Here is a 19,480-nt window from a genome sequence, read left to right on the forward strand (position 1 = left end):
CAGTATCTCAAAATTCAGTCTTGGGCCCAGTACAGTTTGACATCTTCATAAATAGATAGGCTCAAGATCCAAAGGGATCCTGATAGACTTGAGCAAAAGGGGATCACATGACTCTGGGACACTGTGACCATCATAAATATAAATCAGTTGCCAAGCATCCAAATATAAATTACATGACTCTGGGGAGGCTGCAATGGTCATAAGTGTGAAAAATGGTCATAAGTCATTTCAGTGCAATTGCAACTTTGAACAGGGTTTTTTTTTGGTCATCAAGTTTTTGACACCTTGCTAGGTGGTACTCGAATACTGAGATATCCTAAAAGTGATACAATCAGTAAAAAGGTTGAAAAGCCCTGCTCAACGGCACTAGATCTACATGGAGAGAAGTAAGCAGTGGGGTACTACAAGGTTCCGTCTTCAGCCCAGTACTCTTCAATATCTTCATCAATGACTTAGATGAGGGAATTGAAGGGGAACTCATCAAAGTTGCAGATGACACCAAACTGGCAGGAGTAGCCAACACCCCAGAAGACAAACTTGGAATCCAAAAAGATCTTGACAAACTTGAACATTGGGCCCTATCCAACAAAATGAGTTTCAATCTGGAGAAAAGCAAAGTTTTACATTTGGGCAGGAAAAAAATCAAAGGTAGAAGTACAGATTGGGCAAGACCTGGCTTAAAAACAGTAACTGTGATAGGGACCTTAGAGTCCCATTGGACGATCACTTGACCATGAGCTAGCAGTGTGCAGCAGCCGCCAAAAAAGTTAATACAATCCTGGGTTGTATAAACAGAGGCATAGAATCAAGATCACGCGAAGTACTAGTACTGCTTTACAAAGCCCTAGTAAGACGACACCTGAAATACTGCAGCCAATTTTGGTCACCATATCACAAAAAGGATGTTGAGATTTTGGAAAAAATTCAGAGAAGAGCAACTAAGGTGATCAAAGGCATGGAGACTAAAACATATAAAGAACAGCTACAGGATTTGGGCTTGGCTAGTCTAAAGAAAAGAAGAAAGAGTGGAGACATGATAGTGCTATTCCAGCATTTGAGGGGGTGCCACAAAGCAGAGGGGGTCACGTTAGTCACCAAAGCACCAGAGGACAGGACGAGAAACTGATCAAAGAGAGAAGCAACCTGGAATTAAGGAGAAACTTCATGACAGTGAGGACAATCAACCAGTGGAACAGCTTGCCTCCAGAAATCATGAACGCTCCATCACTGGAGATTTTTAAGAAGAGACTAGCCACTGGACAGTCATTTGTCTGAAATGGTATAGGTTCTCCTACTTGAGCAGGGGGATGGACTAGAAGACCTCCAAGGTGTCTTCCAGCTCTATTCTATTCTAAAAGTCAAATTTTCTTTAAGGTTTTCCAAGGAATGCCTACAAGAAAAGAGAGAAACAATATTTGGAGCAATGAACTGATATTTAAGGTCTGCAGATGAATGATCCTGAATTCAGAAGAAACCAAAGAATTGTACATCACATTATAGATAGTGTTAGAAGTAAAGTCTTCATCCTGGTTCATCCAAGCTGGGAATAAATAAGCAAATGGTGACTGCTTTGGGAAGAAGGTTACAGTTTATTGCAGAAAGATGGTTCTTCAGGAAAGTGCAGAGGAGAGAAGAACAGAGAGAGATTGAGCACATGGGCAGTAGGTTTTATACCCCCCCTAGCCTTTTGTTTGGAATAGTTTCCTGTTCCTGTGGCATGAACCTTGAGGCTGTTTCTGAGTGTTTGTCTAGGCCTTGATATCTGGTTTAATTCTATTATCATATCCTGCTTCTCAGGTGATGGGGCTGACTCCTAGAGTTTGGATGGGGTATGCAGATCTTCTCTTTTGTCTTCTTGATTGCTCTGGCTCGAACTTTCTGATGGTTTTACATCTGCATTTGTATGGGCCTAGCTCTTGCTTGGGGCAGAGAGATAGATTTGGGGCCAGGTTTGGTTTTAAAAAGTCCTTTTGAGGAAAAATATATCTTTCTGCCCTTTTTAATATTTCTTTCTTTAATATAACTTCCCTCAATAGGCAGGTTGTCTGGGGGTATATTTACCTTGTAAATTACAGCACGCTACACAGGAAGTGCTTTGTATGCCATCTTGAGTTACTGAATGAAAAGGGAATCAATAAAATATACCTTGCAGTTCTTTTATTCCAGACTCCTCCATGCAACAGAGCTCAGATGCAGTAGCTGAAATGGCCACTATCCCCATCCAAAACCTACGAGATGTACATTAAAAATGGCAGTGCAGGATGTCCCTCTAAAAAGGTTAGCCTGGTGATCAGTCGGCCATGTGCTTTGGTGGGATATTCTATTCTTCCCTTTTGTTTTCTTTTTAAAAATGTATTTTTGAAATATTTCTTCTACTATATGTTCACAATCGCCCCCCCCCCCTATTTTCAGGCCCTGCTGCATTTTTTTTCCTCTGTGACCTAATGGAGACTTCCCCTCAAGCAAATTTACAGAAGTACATGGCATTTAGCATTTAGCAGATCTACATTCTCCTCCTTCAGGAACGAAGCTGGTATGCTGGGTGCCCTTGGATGCAGCCCTGGCCAGCAGGAATGAAGTTGGCTCCCCTGGTGCATCTGGCCTGATGTTGCTGCTATGTCCTAAAACCTTGGGAGCCACATTAAATAATTCATAAAGATTTCGGGTGTAGAGAAGTTTTGATCTCCAGTGAGAGTCATCCATAAAAAAACTGTGTAATTCTGTAAAATGGTCATGAACTTTTAGGACTCAGCACGTAGCTAATCTTCATAAGCTAACCAGTATCACATTTCACTATTTCACTTGGCTCAGTTGCAAAGGTTAGTTGCTAGGAGTCAAAAACTACTTGATAGCTTTTAATCAGGGAGGAAATCATGCAAACGCCTTAGGAAGAGATCAGACAAGCGTGTTTTTCGCCACCTATCCGGAGTCAAACATGCAACATCTGTGCCTAGAAAGCGGAGAACAAAGTGGACAGCATCTGCAGTTGACTTTAAAGGAGTTTAAACCATCGAGTACTATATTGCTAGAAAGGAGGGGAGGAGACGGGAAGAGTAGAAGAAAGAAAGTTCAGTTGCCTCTTGAAAGAGGACCCTTTGAACAGCAGAACTTCCTCTTCCGGATCACTTATGGGAGGAGGTTTGTGTGCAAAGTGGCTTTTGTGCTCTTTCCAGGGTAGAAGCGGCAGCTGGAAGGTGAGTGGAGGGCAGGTCGGAGAAGAAGCCGGGAGCAAGCGGGGCTGTTTGGTTTCCTCCACGGCGTCCAAGCAGAGAAGCAACTAGGCTGAAACATCTCAGCTGCTGCTGTTGCAAATCCTTTACCTCCCCAACTTTTAAGTCCACTGGTGCTGCAGGCTGTTAAACTGGGGGCTGCGATTTTCTGTTGGTGGGAAGATTTCAAAAGTCTCCTTCAATTCTTTGGGAATGGCTTCCCTCCAGACGTTGTGAGTGCTGCGTCACTGGAGGTTTTTAAGAGGAGACCGGAGAGCCATTTGTTTGCTTAATAATACAAGTTACATTCTTAGTGTCTACCCCTTTTCTCCAGCCATTGAGGAAATAAATTCCATGTTTGAAAATATTCTGTATCTTCTTTCTCTTTCATCCTCAATGTAAGTCTGTCCATTTCAGCACAGTCCAAGATCTTCTTGATTATCTCTTTGTCTAGTGCGGTTTCTTCATTCTTCCAGAGCTGAGCAAATACGATCCCTGCTGCTGTTAATACATGCAATGTTAAGTATACACTTTGCTTATTAAATTTTTCTGATATACCTAATAAAATAGTGCAGGTTTAAAATCTACATGTTTCCCTAACATCTTTTTTAACCAAGTGTGTATTTTTGCCCAATTTATTTTGCTTTAACACAAAGCCACCACATATGGTAATATGTGCCAGGTGTTTGATTACAATTCCAACATTTATTACACATATTTTAAACATTTTTGTTAATCTAGCAGGTGGTAAATGCCATCTATAGAACATTTTATATCAGTTTCTTTTGTAAGAAGTTGCCATGCTTGAAAATATAAGATCCAATCTGGTAATCCATATCCTCCATTTTCTTTGGATTTGTGTAGCATTTTCAGTTTAATTCTGGCGTTCCTTCCTTGCCAAATAAATTTCAAAATCAAAGTATTTAAATCATCAAAAAATTTCTTCTCTGTTTTTATAGGTGCTGTTTGGAACAAGAAGAGCAGTTTTGGTAAAGTATTCATTTTCACAGTAGCTATTCTTCCTAACTCTGATAGTTGTACGTTTTTCCATTTTTCTAGATCTAATTTTATTTGATTAAGTAATTTTATGTAGTTATCTTTTATCATTGCACGTCTGGCTGTTAGGTATATTCCCAAATATTTAACTTTCCTAAGTATTTGAAAATCCATTTTTTTCTGACAATTATTCTGTTTGTTTGGATGTAAGGTTTTTAACTATAACTTTTGTTTTCTCTATTTATCTTCAATCCTGCTACTTCTCCAAATTCCTCAATCCTTTTCAATAATTTAGGGGTTGTCTCCAATCGTTCTTCTGTGATAAATAGCAAGTCATCCCTGCGTGGTCCCCATTTACAATTAGTTTTGCTGTTTGTTTATGATATATTGTCTGAATTAATGTATCTTGAAAGCATTTATAGAACACTGCAGGTAGTCCATCCAGTCCTGGAGTTTTATCATGTTTTTGTCTTTTTATAGCTTCCATCAGTTTCATCATTGTTATTTTTTCGTTTAGCATGTTTTTAAAATTTTCTGAAATTTTTGGTAGATTGGCTTTTTCTATATATTGTGTTGTTTTTCCCAGAGAGATTTTTTTTCTATATCATATAGTTTTTCATAATATTCTTTAACTATTTTTTTATTGTCTCATTTTGGAGTTACACATCTCCCTTCTCATCTTGCAATTGGTTCATCAACTTTTTCTCTCTTTCTTTTTTCAATTTATAAGCCAGCCATCTTCCCGGTTTATTTGCATTTTCGAAAAAAAATTGTTTTGCCCTTCTGATTTGTTGTTCTGACTCTATTAGGTTTAGTTTAGCTCCAAGTTTTTAAACTCTTCCCTTAGTGTTGTACACTGTGGCTTTTTCTCTTTATTCTTTTCAGCCGTATAAGTTATAGCTAATCCTCTGAAGTATGTTTTAACTATATCCCATATGTACTGGAGTAAAGTGTTTTCTTTTTTCTTTTTTTAAAAAAGAATTCCATTTCCGTTACTGCTATTTCTGAAATTCTTTCTCCTTTGATAAGAGTTGATTCCATGTCCACCTTGATTTCTTCTTTACTCCTGTTCAACTCAGCTTTATTGGATTATGGTCAGCCCAAATATTGGGTTCTATCTCAACCTCATGTATATTAGTTCTTTATTTAGGGGACATCCATATCATATCAATTCTAGAGCATGATTTTTGTCTATTTAAATAAAATGTATACTGAGTCTTTTTTGGGTTCATTTCTCTCCAGACATTCTGTATGCAGATTTCTTCTGCCATTTTAAGAAACACCTTAGGTAATCTCTTTCTTCCTTTTTTTCCCCTATTTTACTACTTTTGTAATTAATTTTTCATTCACATCTCTAAAATTAGCTGAAAAGCTTTGACTGTAAACTATTTGGGGATATTTTTGAAAGACATAGATTTTCTTCATATACACATTTGTAGGTGTGTGTCTATATTTTTCTCTGTATGCATATATCTGCAATTATAAAATTTAGCCTCAGCACTTTATATTTGATGATAACCCTTTGAATTGTTAAGAATTTGTGATTGATCCAAGTCAACAAGAGAATTTTATGATTGAATGAATATCTACACTTGGATTTAGGTAGTCTTCCATGTCTGAAATGAATCATAATATATGAGATTATTCTAGTATTGTGGCATGTTTGTTTTTTCACTGTAATGTATATATATTTTCTTTTTTTTCCACATCTGTAACCATTTAATGACACTTTTCTTTGAATCTTATAGACAAAGAGGATGGCAATAAAAGCACTCTGGACCACAAAGAATAACAAGAAACATTGAAAAGGAAAGCAAACTGAGCCAGAAATCAAAATATTTTCCATTTCCTTCAGAAAACCACACAATTCTCCCCCTCCTTCAACAGCTCTTAGAAAAAAAGAGAGAAAATCAAGAAAGATTTCAAACTGGAATAAATAGATTATTCAAAAGGATACATGAAAAGTGAAGGGAAATATCTGGAAGTCTATTGGAAGAGAAGGTCTGTTGGAAAGTCATATAGAGCAGTAATGCAGGCCTCTTTGAATGACCTGATTGTGGGAAAAGATTCAGTCATAATTCCAGCCTTGTGAAACACCAGAGGACTCACACAGGAGAGAAACCCTTTGAATGTCCTGATTGTGGGAAAAGTTTCAGTCAGAATTCCAGCCTTGTGAAACACCAGATGACTCACACAGGAGAGAAACCCTTTGAATGTGTTATCTGTGGGAATAGTTTCAGTCGCAAGTCCAACCTGGTGATACACCAGAGGACTCATACAGGAGAGAAACCTTTTGAATGTCCTGATTGTGGGAAACGTTTCAGTCAGAATTCCAGCCTGGTGATACACCAGAGGACTCATACAGGAGAGAAACCTTTTGAATGTCCTGATTGTGGGAAAAGTTTCAGTCACAAATGCAGCCTGGTGATACACCAGAGGACTCACACAGGAGAGAAACCCTTCAAATGTCCTGATTGTGGGAAAAGTTTCAGTTATAATTCCAGCCTTGTGATACACCAGAGGACTCACACACGAGAGAAACCCTTTGAATGTCCTGATTGTGGGGAAAGTTTCAGTCACAATTCCAGCCTTGTGAAACACCAAAGGACTCACACAGGAGAGAAACCCTTTAAATGTCCTGATTGTGGGGAAAGTTTCAGTCACAATTCCAGCCTTGTGAAACACCAAAGGACTTCCACAGGAGGGAAACTCTTTGAATGTCCTGATTGTGGGAAAAGTTTCAATCAGAATTACAACCTTGTGAAACACCAAAGGACTCACACAGGAGAGAAACCCTTTGAATGTGCTATCTGTGGGAATAGTTTCAGTCACAAGTACAACCTGGTGATACACCAGAGGACTCACACAGGAGAGAAACTTTTTGAATGTCCTGATTGTGGGAATAGTTTCAGTCGCAAGTTCCACCTGGTGAGACATCAGAGTATTCACACAGGAGAGAAACCCTTTGAATGTCCTGATTGTGGGAAAAGTTTCAGTCACAAATCCAGCCTGGTGATACACCAGAGGACTCACACAGGAGAGAAACCGTATGAATGTCTTGATTGTGGGGAAAGTTTCAGTCTGAATTCCAGCCTTTTGAAACACCAAAGGACTCACACAGGAGAGAAACCGTATGAATGTCCTATTTGTGGGAAAGATTTCAGTGAGAATTCCAGCCTTGTGAGACACCAGAGGATTCACACAGGAGAGAAACCCTTTGAATGTCCTGATTGTGGGAAAAGTTTCAATCAGAATTCCAGCCTTGTGATACATCAGAGCGCTCACACAGGAGAGAAACCATATGAATGTCCTGATTGTGGGAAAAGTTTCAGTGAGAATTCCAACCTTGTGAGACACCAGAGGATTCACACAGGAGAGAAACCCTTTGAATGTCCAGATTGTGGGAAAAGATTCAGTCACAATTCCAGCCTTGTGAAGCACCAGAGGACTCACAGAGGAGAGAAACTCGTTAAATCTCCTGATTGTGGGAAAGGTTTCAGTGAGAATTCCAGCCTTGTGAATCACCAGAGGACTCACACAGGAGAAAAACCCTTTGTCCTGATTGTGGGAAATATTTCACTGATAAATCCAGTGTTGCTATGGACGTTAGGTGAAGGGAATTCGCTCAGAGTTGCCTCAAACAGTGAGATGGGCAGTGATTAAGTTTAATAATGAATGAATTTAATAATAAAAAGATAATGTAAAGCTCATTACTCAACTCTTGCTCAGTGATACATAATGGTAGGTTTCTAACACATACAGTTGTTACCTTGTAATCTGTCTCTTGTGAAATCTGCATCTCTTAAGTAATTTATTTTACTCAGCTGCCCTTCCCTCATTTATAAATTTAAAATTTCAGTTTCAATCATACATCAGTCCCGCTACTCTCTTCCTCTGATGACGTGAGCTGCAGTTAGGCTTCTTAATTTATTGTTGCATTTCTATCTGCCCACATCCTAAATTCTATAAAAATACAGCAATTCATTAGGCACAGTTTAAAAATTAGAACGGCTAACTGGATATGTTTTGATTGGCATCCTTCTCAGATTCAGCAATTGTCTTCTCCATCATTGCTAGTCTGACAGGGAAATTAGGACATTTCAAACTAGACAACTAAGCTATGGTTTCCCTCTAAAACAGCCATTTGTTTTGCTAGTCGGTTTGTAGCCTTTGAAAATCAAAGAATCACAGAGGATTTTTCTGATTTTCCTGATGATTCTCCAAATTCTGAACCACATTCAATAGACATCATGGAAGTTCAGGTCCTCATGGATGGCAACAATGAGTAGACACAAATGTTCAAAAAATGTCGGGAATGAATTCCTTTAAGAATAAGTCGGCTGCTCAGTCTGAAAGCTTGTCCTGAGTGTGGCACTCTGGGCATTTGAAGGTGCCTGTGACCCCTCTTGGTTCTGGGTCCCGTCCCCCCTGATTTTATTTCTTCTTTTAAAAGACTGAGAATTTCACAAGTTGTTTAATTAACTTAAACAACTTGTATTCTGTTTCCACTAATACTTCTGGAGAAACAGAAATGATAGGCAGCTGTAATAAGTCAGAATGGGTTTGTTAAGAATGTGATGCCAGACAAGCATTATTGCCATTTTTGATGAAGTAACGTAATTAGTGGATTTGCAAAATGTTTTGGAGATAGGATACTTGGACGTCAGCAAGACATTTGACAAGGTAGAGCGCAAGTTAACTTTTTGATAAGACAGAACAACATGGGATAGACAGAAGCAGGACTGGGTGCATTAGCAATTGACTGACCAACCACACTCAGTGGGTATTCCTCAATGGAACTACATCTACATAGAGAGAAGCATAGAGTGGGGTACCTCAAGGTTCGGTCTTGGGCCCAGGACTCTTCAACATCTTCATAAATGATTTAGAGGAGGGGATAGAAGGGGAACAAATGAAATTTGCAGATGACACCAAGTTGGGGAAAAGAGCCAATACTTAGAAGATGGGCTCAAGATCCAGAAGGATCTTGACACATTTGAGCATTGGGCCAAGAAAATGCAGCTCATTGGTGAACAAAATAAGGTCCTATACCTAGGTAGGAAAAACGAACAGGAATAGAATATGTAATATCTGGCTCAAGAGAGGAATCTAGGTGTCCTAATGGACTGGTAGGAGCAGAGAATCTGCTGCAGCTTCCCCTCCCCCCCAAGCCAATGTAGTCGTAGGTTGCATCAACAGCGTGATAGTGTCAAGACAAGAAGTGATAGTACCACTTTACACCACACTGGTGAGTCCACATTTAGAATACTGCACCCCGTTCTGGTCCCATGGTTCAACACATGTTGAGGCCCTGGAAGATGTGCAGAGAAGGAGAAAGATCGTAAATGGTCTGGACGCTAAATGACAATCCGTTGAGAAAGTTAGGTATATCTAGGCCAGTGATGGTGAACCTTTTAGAGACTGAGTGCCCAAACTGCAACCCAAAACCCACATGCATCTTCGAGTGCCGGGTGGGTGTGACCCATTGGGTGGGCATGGCTGCAGTGGTAACGGCAGACTGGGTGGGACTAAAAACTTCAATCAATTCCAACTTTGCAAGAACTTTGTTTTCCCCACTAGAAGTTGAAATTGACTGTGAACCTTTTTTTTTTTTTTTTGCACATGGCGGCAGAGGCCTAAATGAAAAGGTTTTATAAAACCCAGCTGAAGGCCTAGGACTGGGGCGACTGTGTGCAGAAAGAAAAAAAAAAAGTTCAATCAGTCAATTTCAACTTGTTGGGGGTGGGGGGAAGATCTTGCAAAAGTTGGAATTGATTAATTGAACTTTTTAGTCCCATCCTGTCTGCCGTTACTACCTTAGCCACGCCTAGCCAATTGGCCACCCCCAGCCAATTGGCCACACCCACCCAGCACTGGAGAATGCATTAGTTGGTTTTGGGTTGCAGTCTCTAAAAGGATCGCCATCACTGTCCTAAAACCTTGGGAGCCACATTAAATAAATCTTAAAGATTTTGGGTTTAGAGAGCTTTTGATCTCCACTGAGAGTCAACCCCTAGGAAAGCTGGTTGTATAATTGTGTAAAACTGTCATGAACATTTGGGGCTCAGCATATAGCTAATCTTCTAATTTAATCTTAACTAGCATCACATTTCACTAGGCCAGAGGTAGGCAACCTCGGCTCTTTTACGACTCATGGATTTCAACTCCACAGCATAGCTGACTCAGGAATTCTGGGAGTTGAAGTCCATGAGATAAAAGAGCCGAGGTTGACTACCCCTGGACTAGGCTATTGCAAAGGTCGGTTGCTAGAGGTCAGAAACGACTTGATAGCTTTTAGTCAGGGGGGAAATCGTGCAAACGCCTTAGGCACAGAGGAGACAAGCGTGTTTTTCCGCCTCCTATCCGCGGTGAAAAAGGCAACATCTGTGCTTAGCAAGCGGACAATACAGCATTTGTGGTTGAGCTTAAAGGAGTTAAAACCATCGAGTACTATATTGCTAGAGAGGAGAGGGGAAGCGGCGAGGAACTTCCTCTTCCTGATCACTAATCGGAGGAAGATAGTGAGTGGGGATGATTTTGTGCTCTTCCCGGATTGAAGCAGCAGCTGAAAGGTGAGTGGAGGGCAGATCTGAGGAGAAGCCGGGAGCAAGCGGGGCTGTTTGGTTTCCTCCAGGGCGTCCAAGCAGAGAAGCAACTCGGTTGAAGCATCTCAGCTGCTGCTGCTGCATTTTCCTTCCCTCCCCAACTTTTAAGTTCACTGATGCTGCTCGCTGTTAAACTGGGGGCTTCGATTTTCTGCTGGTGGGAAGATTTCAAAAGTCTCCTTCAAATGAAGGTTGATTCTTTGGGAATGGCTTCCCTCCAGACGTTGTGAGTGCTGCGTCACTGGAGGCTTTTAAGAGGAGACCGGACAGCCATTTGTCAGGAATAGTAATAGGGTCTCCTGCCTGAGCAGGGGGTTGGACTAGAAGACCTCCAAGGTCCCTTCCAACTCTAATTTTCTATTATTACATTTGATTAGTGCCTAATAAACATGGTGTTGTCTGATCCAATTTATTTGCTTAATAATACAAGTTACATTCTAAGTGTCTACCCCTTTTCTCCAACCATTGAGGAAATAAATTCCATGTTTGAAAATATTCTGTATCTTCTTTCTCTTTCATCCTCAGTGTAAGTCTGTCCATTTCAGCACAGTCCAATATCTTCTTGACTATCTCTTTGTCTAGTGGTGTTTCTTCATTCTTGCAGTGCTGAGCAAATACAATCCGTGCTGCTGTTAATCTATGCAATGTTAAATATACACTTGGCTTATTAAAATTTTCTGATATTATACCTAATAAAAAGAGTGCAGGTTTAAATTCTACATGTTTCCGTAACATCCTTTCTATCCAAGTGCATCTTTTGGCCCCAATTATTTTTCTTTAACACAAGGCCACCATATATGGTAATACAGGCCAGGTGTTTGATTACATTTCCAACATTTACTGGACATACGTTTAAAGATTTTTGCTAATCTAGCAGGTGGTAAATGCCATCTATAGAATATTTTATATCAGTTTTTTATAAGAAGTTGCCAAGGTCAATTTATAATTTCTTTCCCAAAGATTTTGCCATTTCTTTAAATCTATATTATATCCAAAGTTTTCTGCCCACTGTATCATTGTTTCTTTCACTTGTTCATCCTCCATTTTTGAATTTAGTAGAAAGTTATATAGTTTTTTATCAGAGGTTAACAGTATCTGATCAAACATTGTCTGTACTTTATAAAAACCATACATTTTCGCATCTTTATCATACTTGATTGCATTTGCAACTGAGGCCACCATGATAATTCAGTACCCTGGTCTACAAGCTTTTGTTTAGATTTTAATTTTTCTTCGGTATCCAAAATGTTAGCGAATTTTAATTTCTCTATTGGTGAAAAAATAAATCAAAGCTCTCACAGTTGAGACATGCTCAGAATTTGCATTAATTCTGTCCCAATTTTGTTCTGCAAAATTAGCAGACCTTGAAATTACAATTCTTTTACTTCCATCGCTAAAGAGATATCCTTTTGACCCTGGCTCATAGCCCACGAACCTGAGCTTTCTTGCCTTTTGCTGTCCCCTTCTTCTGATTGCTTTTGGAATATGTACCCATGCAGTACTTCCAAAAATTCTCCAATGTGCCAGTGATGGCTTTCTCCCATATAGAATGGCATATGGAGTATTATTAATGGAGGAACTCCACAGCCTGTTAACTATATAATTGGCAGTCAATATGGCTTCTCCCCAATATGACCTGCTCATACCAGAATCTTCTAATAATGAATCTTTCATTGTTTGCAAAATACCATTCCTTCTTTCAGCTACACTGTTCTCTGCTGCTGTGTAAGGATTTGTACGTCTGTGTCTTATTCCCAACTGCCCCAACCATTGTTGGAATTTAGTTGACATAAATTCAGTACCTCTGTCAGTTTGCAGCTGACACACTTGTTGTCTGTACCTTCTCTCTACAAAACTTACCCACTGTTTGAATTGTTGTAGCACCTCTGTCTTACCTCTAAGCAAGTAGCAAAAACTATACCTGCTATAATCATCAACAATTACCAGTGCATATTGTCCTCAAAAATTTCTTCAATATATTCCTTCCATCTTTTTAGTTTTTCATCCTCATCTAAGATAATTTTCCCCTTTGTCAACTAAGTTGTTGGTTTTCTTTTTGTAGAGGCCTGCTGCTTCTTTCACTTTTTTGTGTAAATTGAAATTATCATGCATTATCATGAAGAGCATCTAGGTAACAGACAGTTTGGTTTTAGAAACAGTCTTGGTACACAAGATGCACTGTTCAGCATTCAGGTTCTTGTACAGCATTGTAGAGATGTCAATCACAGTATCTACATGTGCTTCATTGATTTCAATTTTGATTTCAGCTGTAGCTGCTCTCCTGGGCTCCTGCCCAGCTCACTTGCTCGTGCTTCGCTAGAAAAGATGTAGCTTGTTAATTTAGCAGAAGCACCAGGATCAGCGCCGGGCTACAGCTGATTTGTGCTTCTGCTAAATTAGCAAGCGGCATGTTTTCCAGCAAAGCACCAGCAAGTGAGCTGGGCAGGAGCCCAGGAGAGCAGCTACAGCTGAAATCAAAATTGAAATCAATGAAGCACATGTAGATACTGTGATTGACATCTCTACAATGCTGTACAAGAACCTGAATGCTGAACAGTGCATCTTGTGTACCAAGACTGTTTCTAAAACCAAATTGTCTGTTACCTAGATGCTCTTCAATTTTGTTCTATATTCTTCATTAAAAAGTTTTACAAAAATTACAAAATATACCCCAAACCCACCCACCCTTCCCCCCTCCCCCCTCCCAGAGCTGAATACAGGGTAAAAAAATATAATAATCATAATCTAACTAACATTAACCAACTATGTAGATAAACAAGTATAATGCGCTTTAACTCCCTTTTAACACAGAATAAACAATTTGCAAATAAACTTAATCATATAAACAAATTAAAATCCTAATTCATAAACAATACAATAAAAATTCCACTATACTAAACTATTAATAATATTAATAACAATAATATTTAAAATTTATTCCTAAAATAAATGGAACTTTTTAGTCCTATATTTATTCTGAATATAATCTATCCATCTTCTCCAAACCGAAATGTATCTTTCTTGTGAATGATCCTTCAAATAAACAGAAATCTTAGCCATTTCTGTTAAATTTGACACTTTAAGTGTCCATTCTTCTATAGTTGCAAACAATCCTTCTTCCAATATTGCCCTACCAACAGCCTTGCTGCTGTTATTAAATTCAATATCAAATTAGTTTCCTTAACATCAAAATCTACAATTATACCCAACAAAAATAGTTGGGGAGTAAACTTTATCTTTCTTTTAAAAATATTTTGAATGTTCCACCAAATTTTAATCCAAAAAGCTTTTATATATCTACAAGTCCACCAAATATGAAAGTAAGTTGCATCCAAACTACCACATCTCCAACATTTGGGCTGCAAGTTGGGATACATACAAGACGACTTTTGGGGATCCAAATGCCATCTATAAAACATTTTATAAAAATTTTCTCTCAAATTTTGAGCTTGAGTAAATTTTACATTTCTAACCCAAATTGTCTCCCATGTGTCCAATAGAATCGGCTCTTGAAAATTTTGGGCCCATTTTACCATACAATCTTTAACTAACTCTGTTTCAGAATCCAATTCTATTAAGACATTATAAATTCTCTTTATATGGGCTCGAGTTTGATCTTTAATCTGTTTTATCAAATTCGCATCCTCTAAAGTAATACCAACCTTTTGATCTAAACTCCACCTAACAATTGATTATATTGAAACCAAGAGTGTACAATATTTTCTTGCTTCAACTCAGCTAAAGATTTTAATTGCCAACCCTTCCCTACCAAACTAAGTAATTCCTTATAAGAAATCCTATCCAAATTTACTCCTCTAGATACCCTCTCTATCACGTGTTCAGGAATCCCCCAAATTGGAATTTTATAATTTAATCTATAATAATACTTCTTCCAGACACGTAATATAGCGTTTCTTAAAATATGAGATTTAAAAACCTGATCTACTTTTTTTATTATAAATTAAATATGCATGCCATCCATATAATAAATCCCACCCCTCAAGAAAAAGTATATCTTTATTTGTTAATTTAAGCCAATCTCTAATCAGCATTAAAGCCACCGCATCATAATACAATTTTAAATTAGGTGCCTTAAGTCCTCCTCTTTCCCGTGAATCTTGTATAATTTTAAACTTAACTCTTGGTTTTTTCTCTGCCCAAATAAACTTGTTAATACCCTTCTGCCATTCCTCCAAGTTGGCATCTTTTTTCAAGATAGGTATCATTTGAAACAAAAAAAGAAACTTTGGAAGAACATTCATTTTAACCGCTGAAATTCTCCCCAACAAAGATAACTGTAATTTTTTCCAATCATTCAAATCCTTTTGCACTTTTACCCATGTTGTTGTTGTTGTTGTTAATTGCGAAGTCGTGTCCGGCCCATCGCGACCCCATGGACAATGTTCCTCCAGGTCTTCCTGTCCTCTACCATCTTCTGGAGTCCATTTAAATTCACACCTACTGCTTCAGTGACTCCATCCAGCCATCTCATTCTCTGTCGTCCCCTTCTTCTATTGCCCTCAATCTTTCCCAGCATTAGGCTCTTCTCCAGTGAATCCTTCCTTCTCATTAGGTGGCCAAAGTACTTGAGTTTCAACTTCAGGATCTGGCCTTCTAAAGAGCAGTCGGGGTTGATCTCTTCTAGGACTGACCGGTTTGAACGCCTTGCAGTCCAAGGGACTCGCAGGAGTCTTCTCCAGCACCATAGTTCAAAGGCCTCAATTCTTTTGCGCTCAGCCTTTCTTATGGTCCAACTTTCACAGCCATACATTGCAACTGGGAAAACCATGGCCTGGACTATACGCACTTTTGTTGGCAGGGTGATGTCTCTGCTTTTTAGTATGCTGTCTAGATTTGCCATAGCTTTCCTCCCCAGGAGCAAGCGTCTTTTAATTTCTTGGCTGCAGTCCCCATCTGAGGTGATCTTTGAGCCCAGAAAAATAAAATCTGTCACTACCTCCATTTCTTCCCCATCTATTTGCCAGGAATTGAGAGGGCCGGATGCCATGATTTTGGTTTTCTTAATGTTGAGTTTCAAGCCAACCTTTGCACTCTCCTTCTTCACCCGCATCAAGAGGCTCTTTAGTTCCTCTTCACTTTCTGCCATTAGAGTGGTATCATCTGCATATCTTAGGTTGTTGATATTTCTCCCGGCAATCTTAATTCCAACTTTTGATTCATCTAGCCCTGCCTTTCTCATGATGTGCTCTGCATATAAGTTAAATAGGCAGGGCGACAGTATACAGCCTTGCCGGACTCCTTTTCCAATTTTGAACCAATCAGTGGTTCCGTGTTCGGTTCTCACTGTTGCTTCTTGACCCGCATATAGGTTTCTCAAGAGACAAATGAGATGGTCTGGTACTCCCATCTCTTTAAGAACTTGCCACAATTTGTTGTGATCCACACAATCAAAGGCTTTTGCATAGTCAATGAAGCAGAAGTAGATGTTTTTCTGGAACTCCCTAGCTTTCTCCATGATCCAGCGTATGTTGGCAATTTGATCTCTAGTTCCTCTGCCTCTTCGAAATCCTGCCTGTACTTCTGGTAGTTCTCGATCCACATACTGCTGGAGTCTAGCTTGTAGGATTTTAAGCATAACTTTACTAGCATGTGAAATGAGTGCAATGGTGCGATAGTTTGCACATTCTTTGGCATTGCCTTTCTTTGGAATTGGAATGTAAACTGACCTTTTCCAATCCTGTGGCCACTGTTGAGTTTTCCAAATTTGCTGGCAAATTGAGTGTAGCACTTTTACTGCATCGTCTTTTAAGATTTTGAATAGCTCAGCTGGAATACTGTCACCTCCACTAGCTTTGTTGTTGCTCAGATTTTCTAAGGCCCATTTCACTTCACATTCTAGGATGTCTGGTTCGAGGTCAGTGACCATCTCATTGTGGTTATCTGGGATGTTAAGCTCATTCTTGTATAGTTCTTCTGTGTAGTTTTGCCATCTCTTCTTAATCTCTTCTGCCTCTGTTAGGTCTCTGCCATTTTGGTCCTTTATCATGCCCATCTTTGCATGAAACGTTCCCTTCATATCTCCAATTTTCTTGAAGAGATCTCTGGTCCTCCCTATTCTGTTGTTTTCTTCTATTTCTTTGCACTGTTCATTTAAGAAGGCATTCTTATCTCTTCTAGCTACTCTCTGGAATTCTGCATTCAATTGGGTGTATCTTTCTCTTTCTCCTTTGCCTTTCGCTTCCCTTCTTTCCTCAGCTATTTGCAAAGCTTCCTCAGACAGCCATTTTGCTTTCTTGCATTTCTTTTTCTTTGGGATGGTTTTAGTTGCTACCTCTTGTACAATGTTGCGAACTTCCATCCATAGTTCTTCAGGCACTCTGTCTATCAGATCTAATTCCTTAAATCTATTTGTCACCTCTACTGTATATTCATTAGGAATATGATTTAGTTCATACCTGAGTGGCCTAGTGCTTTTCCCTACTTTTTTCAATTTAAGCCTAAATTTTGCAACGAGAAGCTCATGATCTGAGCCACAGTCAGCTCCTGGTCTTGTTTTTACTGACTGTATAGAGCTTCTCCATCTTTGGCTGCAGAGCACATAGTCAATCTGATTTCTATGTTGACCATCTGGTGATGTCCATGTGTAGAGCCGTCTCTTGGGTTGTTGGAAAAGAGTGTTTGTTATGACCATCGTATTCTCTTGACAAAATTCTATTAGCCTGTGCCCTGCTTCATTTTGTACTCCAAGGCCAAACTTGCCTGTTATTCCAGTTATCTTCTGGCTTCCTACCTTAGCATTCCAATCCCCCATGATGATAAGGACATCATTTTTTGGTGTTAATTCTATAAGGTGCTGTAGGGCTTCATAGAACCGGTCAATTTCATCCTCTTCAGCACCAGTGGTTGGGGCATAGATTTGGACTACTGTGATATTGAATGGTTTGCCTTGGATTCGAATTGAGATCATTCTGTCATTTTGGGGATTGTATCCCAGTATTGCTTTTCCTATTCTTTTATTGACTATGAAGGCTACTCCATTTCTTCTGAGGGATTCTTGCCCACAGTAGTATACCTGATGGTCATCTGAGTTAAATTCACCCATTCCTGTCCATTTTAGTTCGCTGATTCCTAAGATGTCGATGTTCAGTCTTGTCATCAATTTTTTGACTACGTCTAGCTTGCCTTGATTCATGGATCTTACATTCCAGGTTCCTATGGAGAAAAAGTCTTTACAGCATCGGACTTTCCTTTCACCACCAGATATATCCACAGCTGAGCGTCCTTTCGGCTTTGGCCCAGTCGCTTCATTCTTTCTGGCGCTACTAGTACTAGCCCTCTGCTCTTCCCCAGTAGCATATTGGACACCTTCCGACCTGAGGGGCTCATCTTCCAGCGTCATATCTTTTTTCCTTTTAGTACTGTCCATGGGATTTTCATGGCAAAGATACTGGAGTGGTTTGCCATTTCCTTCTCCAGTGGATCACATTTTGTCAGAACTCTCTGCTATAACCTGTCCGTCTTGGGTGGCCTTGCACGGCATAGCTTATAGCTTCATTGAGTTACGCAAGCCCCTTCGCCACGACAAGGCAGTAATCCATAAAGGGGATTTTTACCCATAATGTCTCATAATTATTTTTGTACAACTTAACATTAGAAGCTGTGATGTAAACTCCCAAATATTTAACCTTTTTCACTATTTCAAAACCTGTTAATTTAGTTAACATATCTTTTTCCTTCATAGACATATTTTTTGAAAGTATTTTAGTCTTATTATTATTTACCTTAAAACCAGAAACTTTCCCATACTGGGTTATGATTTCCACCAAATCCCTTACCGAATCTATCGGTTGAGATAATGTCACAACCAAATTATCGGCAAAAGCTCTCAACCTATAACCATTCTGTTTTATTTTTATTCCCTTTATTGTAGTTGATTCACGGATTTTAATTAATAAAATCTCCATTGTTAAAACAAATAACAATAGGGATAGTGGACATCCTTGTCTAGTACCCTTTTCAATTTTAAATGCATCTGTTAATCCTCCATTAATTATAATTTGTGCCGATTGCTGTTAGTATATAGCTTTAAGAGCATACAAAAATTTATCCTCAAAATTCATTTTCTCTACAACTCTCAATAAAAAAATGCCAATTTAATTGATCAAAAGCTTTCTCCGCATCCAAAAATATCAAAGCTGCAGGGATTTGATTATTCTTATCCAAATACTCAATTAGATTAACAATTTGTCTTACATTATACTTCATATACTTTCCAGTTATGAATCCAGATTGATCACTATGGATCAATTGCTTCAAATCTTGCATTAACCTATTTGCCAATATTTTTGAAAAAAATCTTATAATCTGTATTCAAAAGAGATATAGGTCTATAATTCTTAGGCTAGGTCAAATCTTGATCCTCCTTTGGGATCAACAATATGAAAGCCCTTCTCCAAGATGGAGGTACCTCTGCTCCCAACAAAATACTATTAAAAAGTTCCTTCAATGGTTCTATCATTTCTTCAGATAACATTTTGTAATAAATTGCTGTTAGTCCATCTGTACCAGGAGCCTTACCAATCTTTAATTGTTTGATTGCCCAAATGATTTCTCAGAAGTAATTAAACAATTCATCTCATCTCGTTGGTCGTTAGAAAGTCTAGGAAAGTGTGCTACCTGTAAATACTTTTCTGTATCTAAAACTTGTAT

At 38.9% G+C, this 19,480-nt stretch overlaps 1 protein-coding gene across 9 annotated transcripts in view; it reads left to right on the forward strand.

Annotated features, from left to right (window-relative positions):
* LOC120303337 (zinc finger and SCAN domain-containing protein 2-like) overlaps nt 1-19,480 on the forward strand; it is a 95,410-nt gene that overhangs the window by 33,218 nt on the left and 42,712 nt on the right. For 6 of the 9 annotated variants that reach the window (XM_039332789.1, XM_039332786.1, XM_039332788.1 and 3 more), the window contains one exon: nt 4,169-5,441. Coding sequence is in view for 1 of the 9 variants with exons in the window: in XM_039332794.1 (XP_039188728.1) it covers nt 3,136-3,160; nt 6,290-7,868 (1,604 nt within the window). In the remaining 8 variants the exon portion in view is untranslated. The other 3 variants (XR_005555407.1, XR_005555408.1, XM_039332794.1) reach the window with 3 other exon arrangements.

This window comes from Crotalus tigris, unplaced genomic scaffold (assembly GCF_016545835.1).
Source record: "Crotalus tigris isolate CLP2741 ecotype Arizona unplaced genomic scaffold, ASM1654583v1 scf7180000024464.508515016:1373766, whole genome shotgun sequence".
Lineage (NCBI taxonomy): Eukaryota > Metazoa > Chordata > Lepidosauria > Squamata > Viperidae > Crotalus > Crotalus tigris.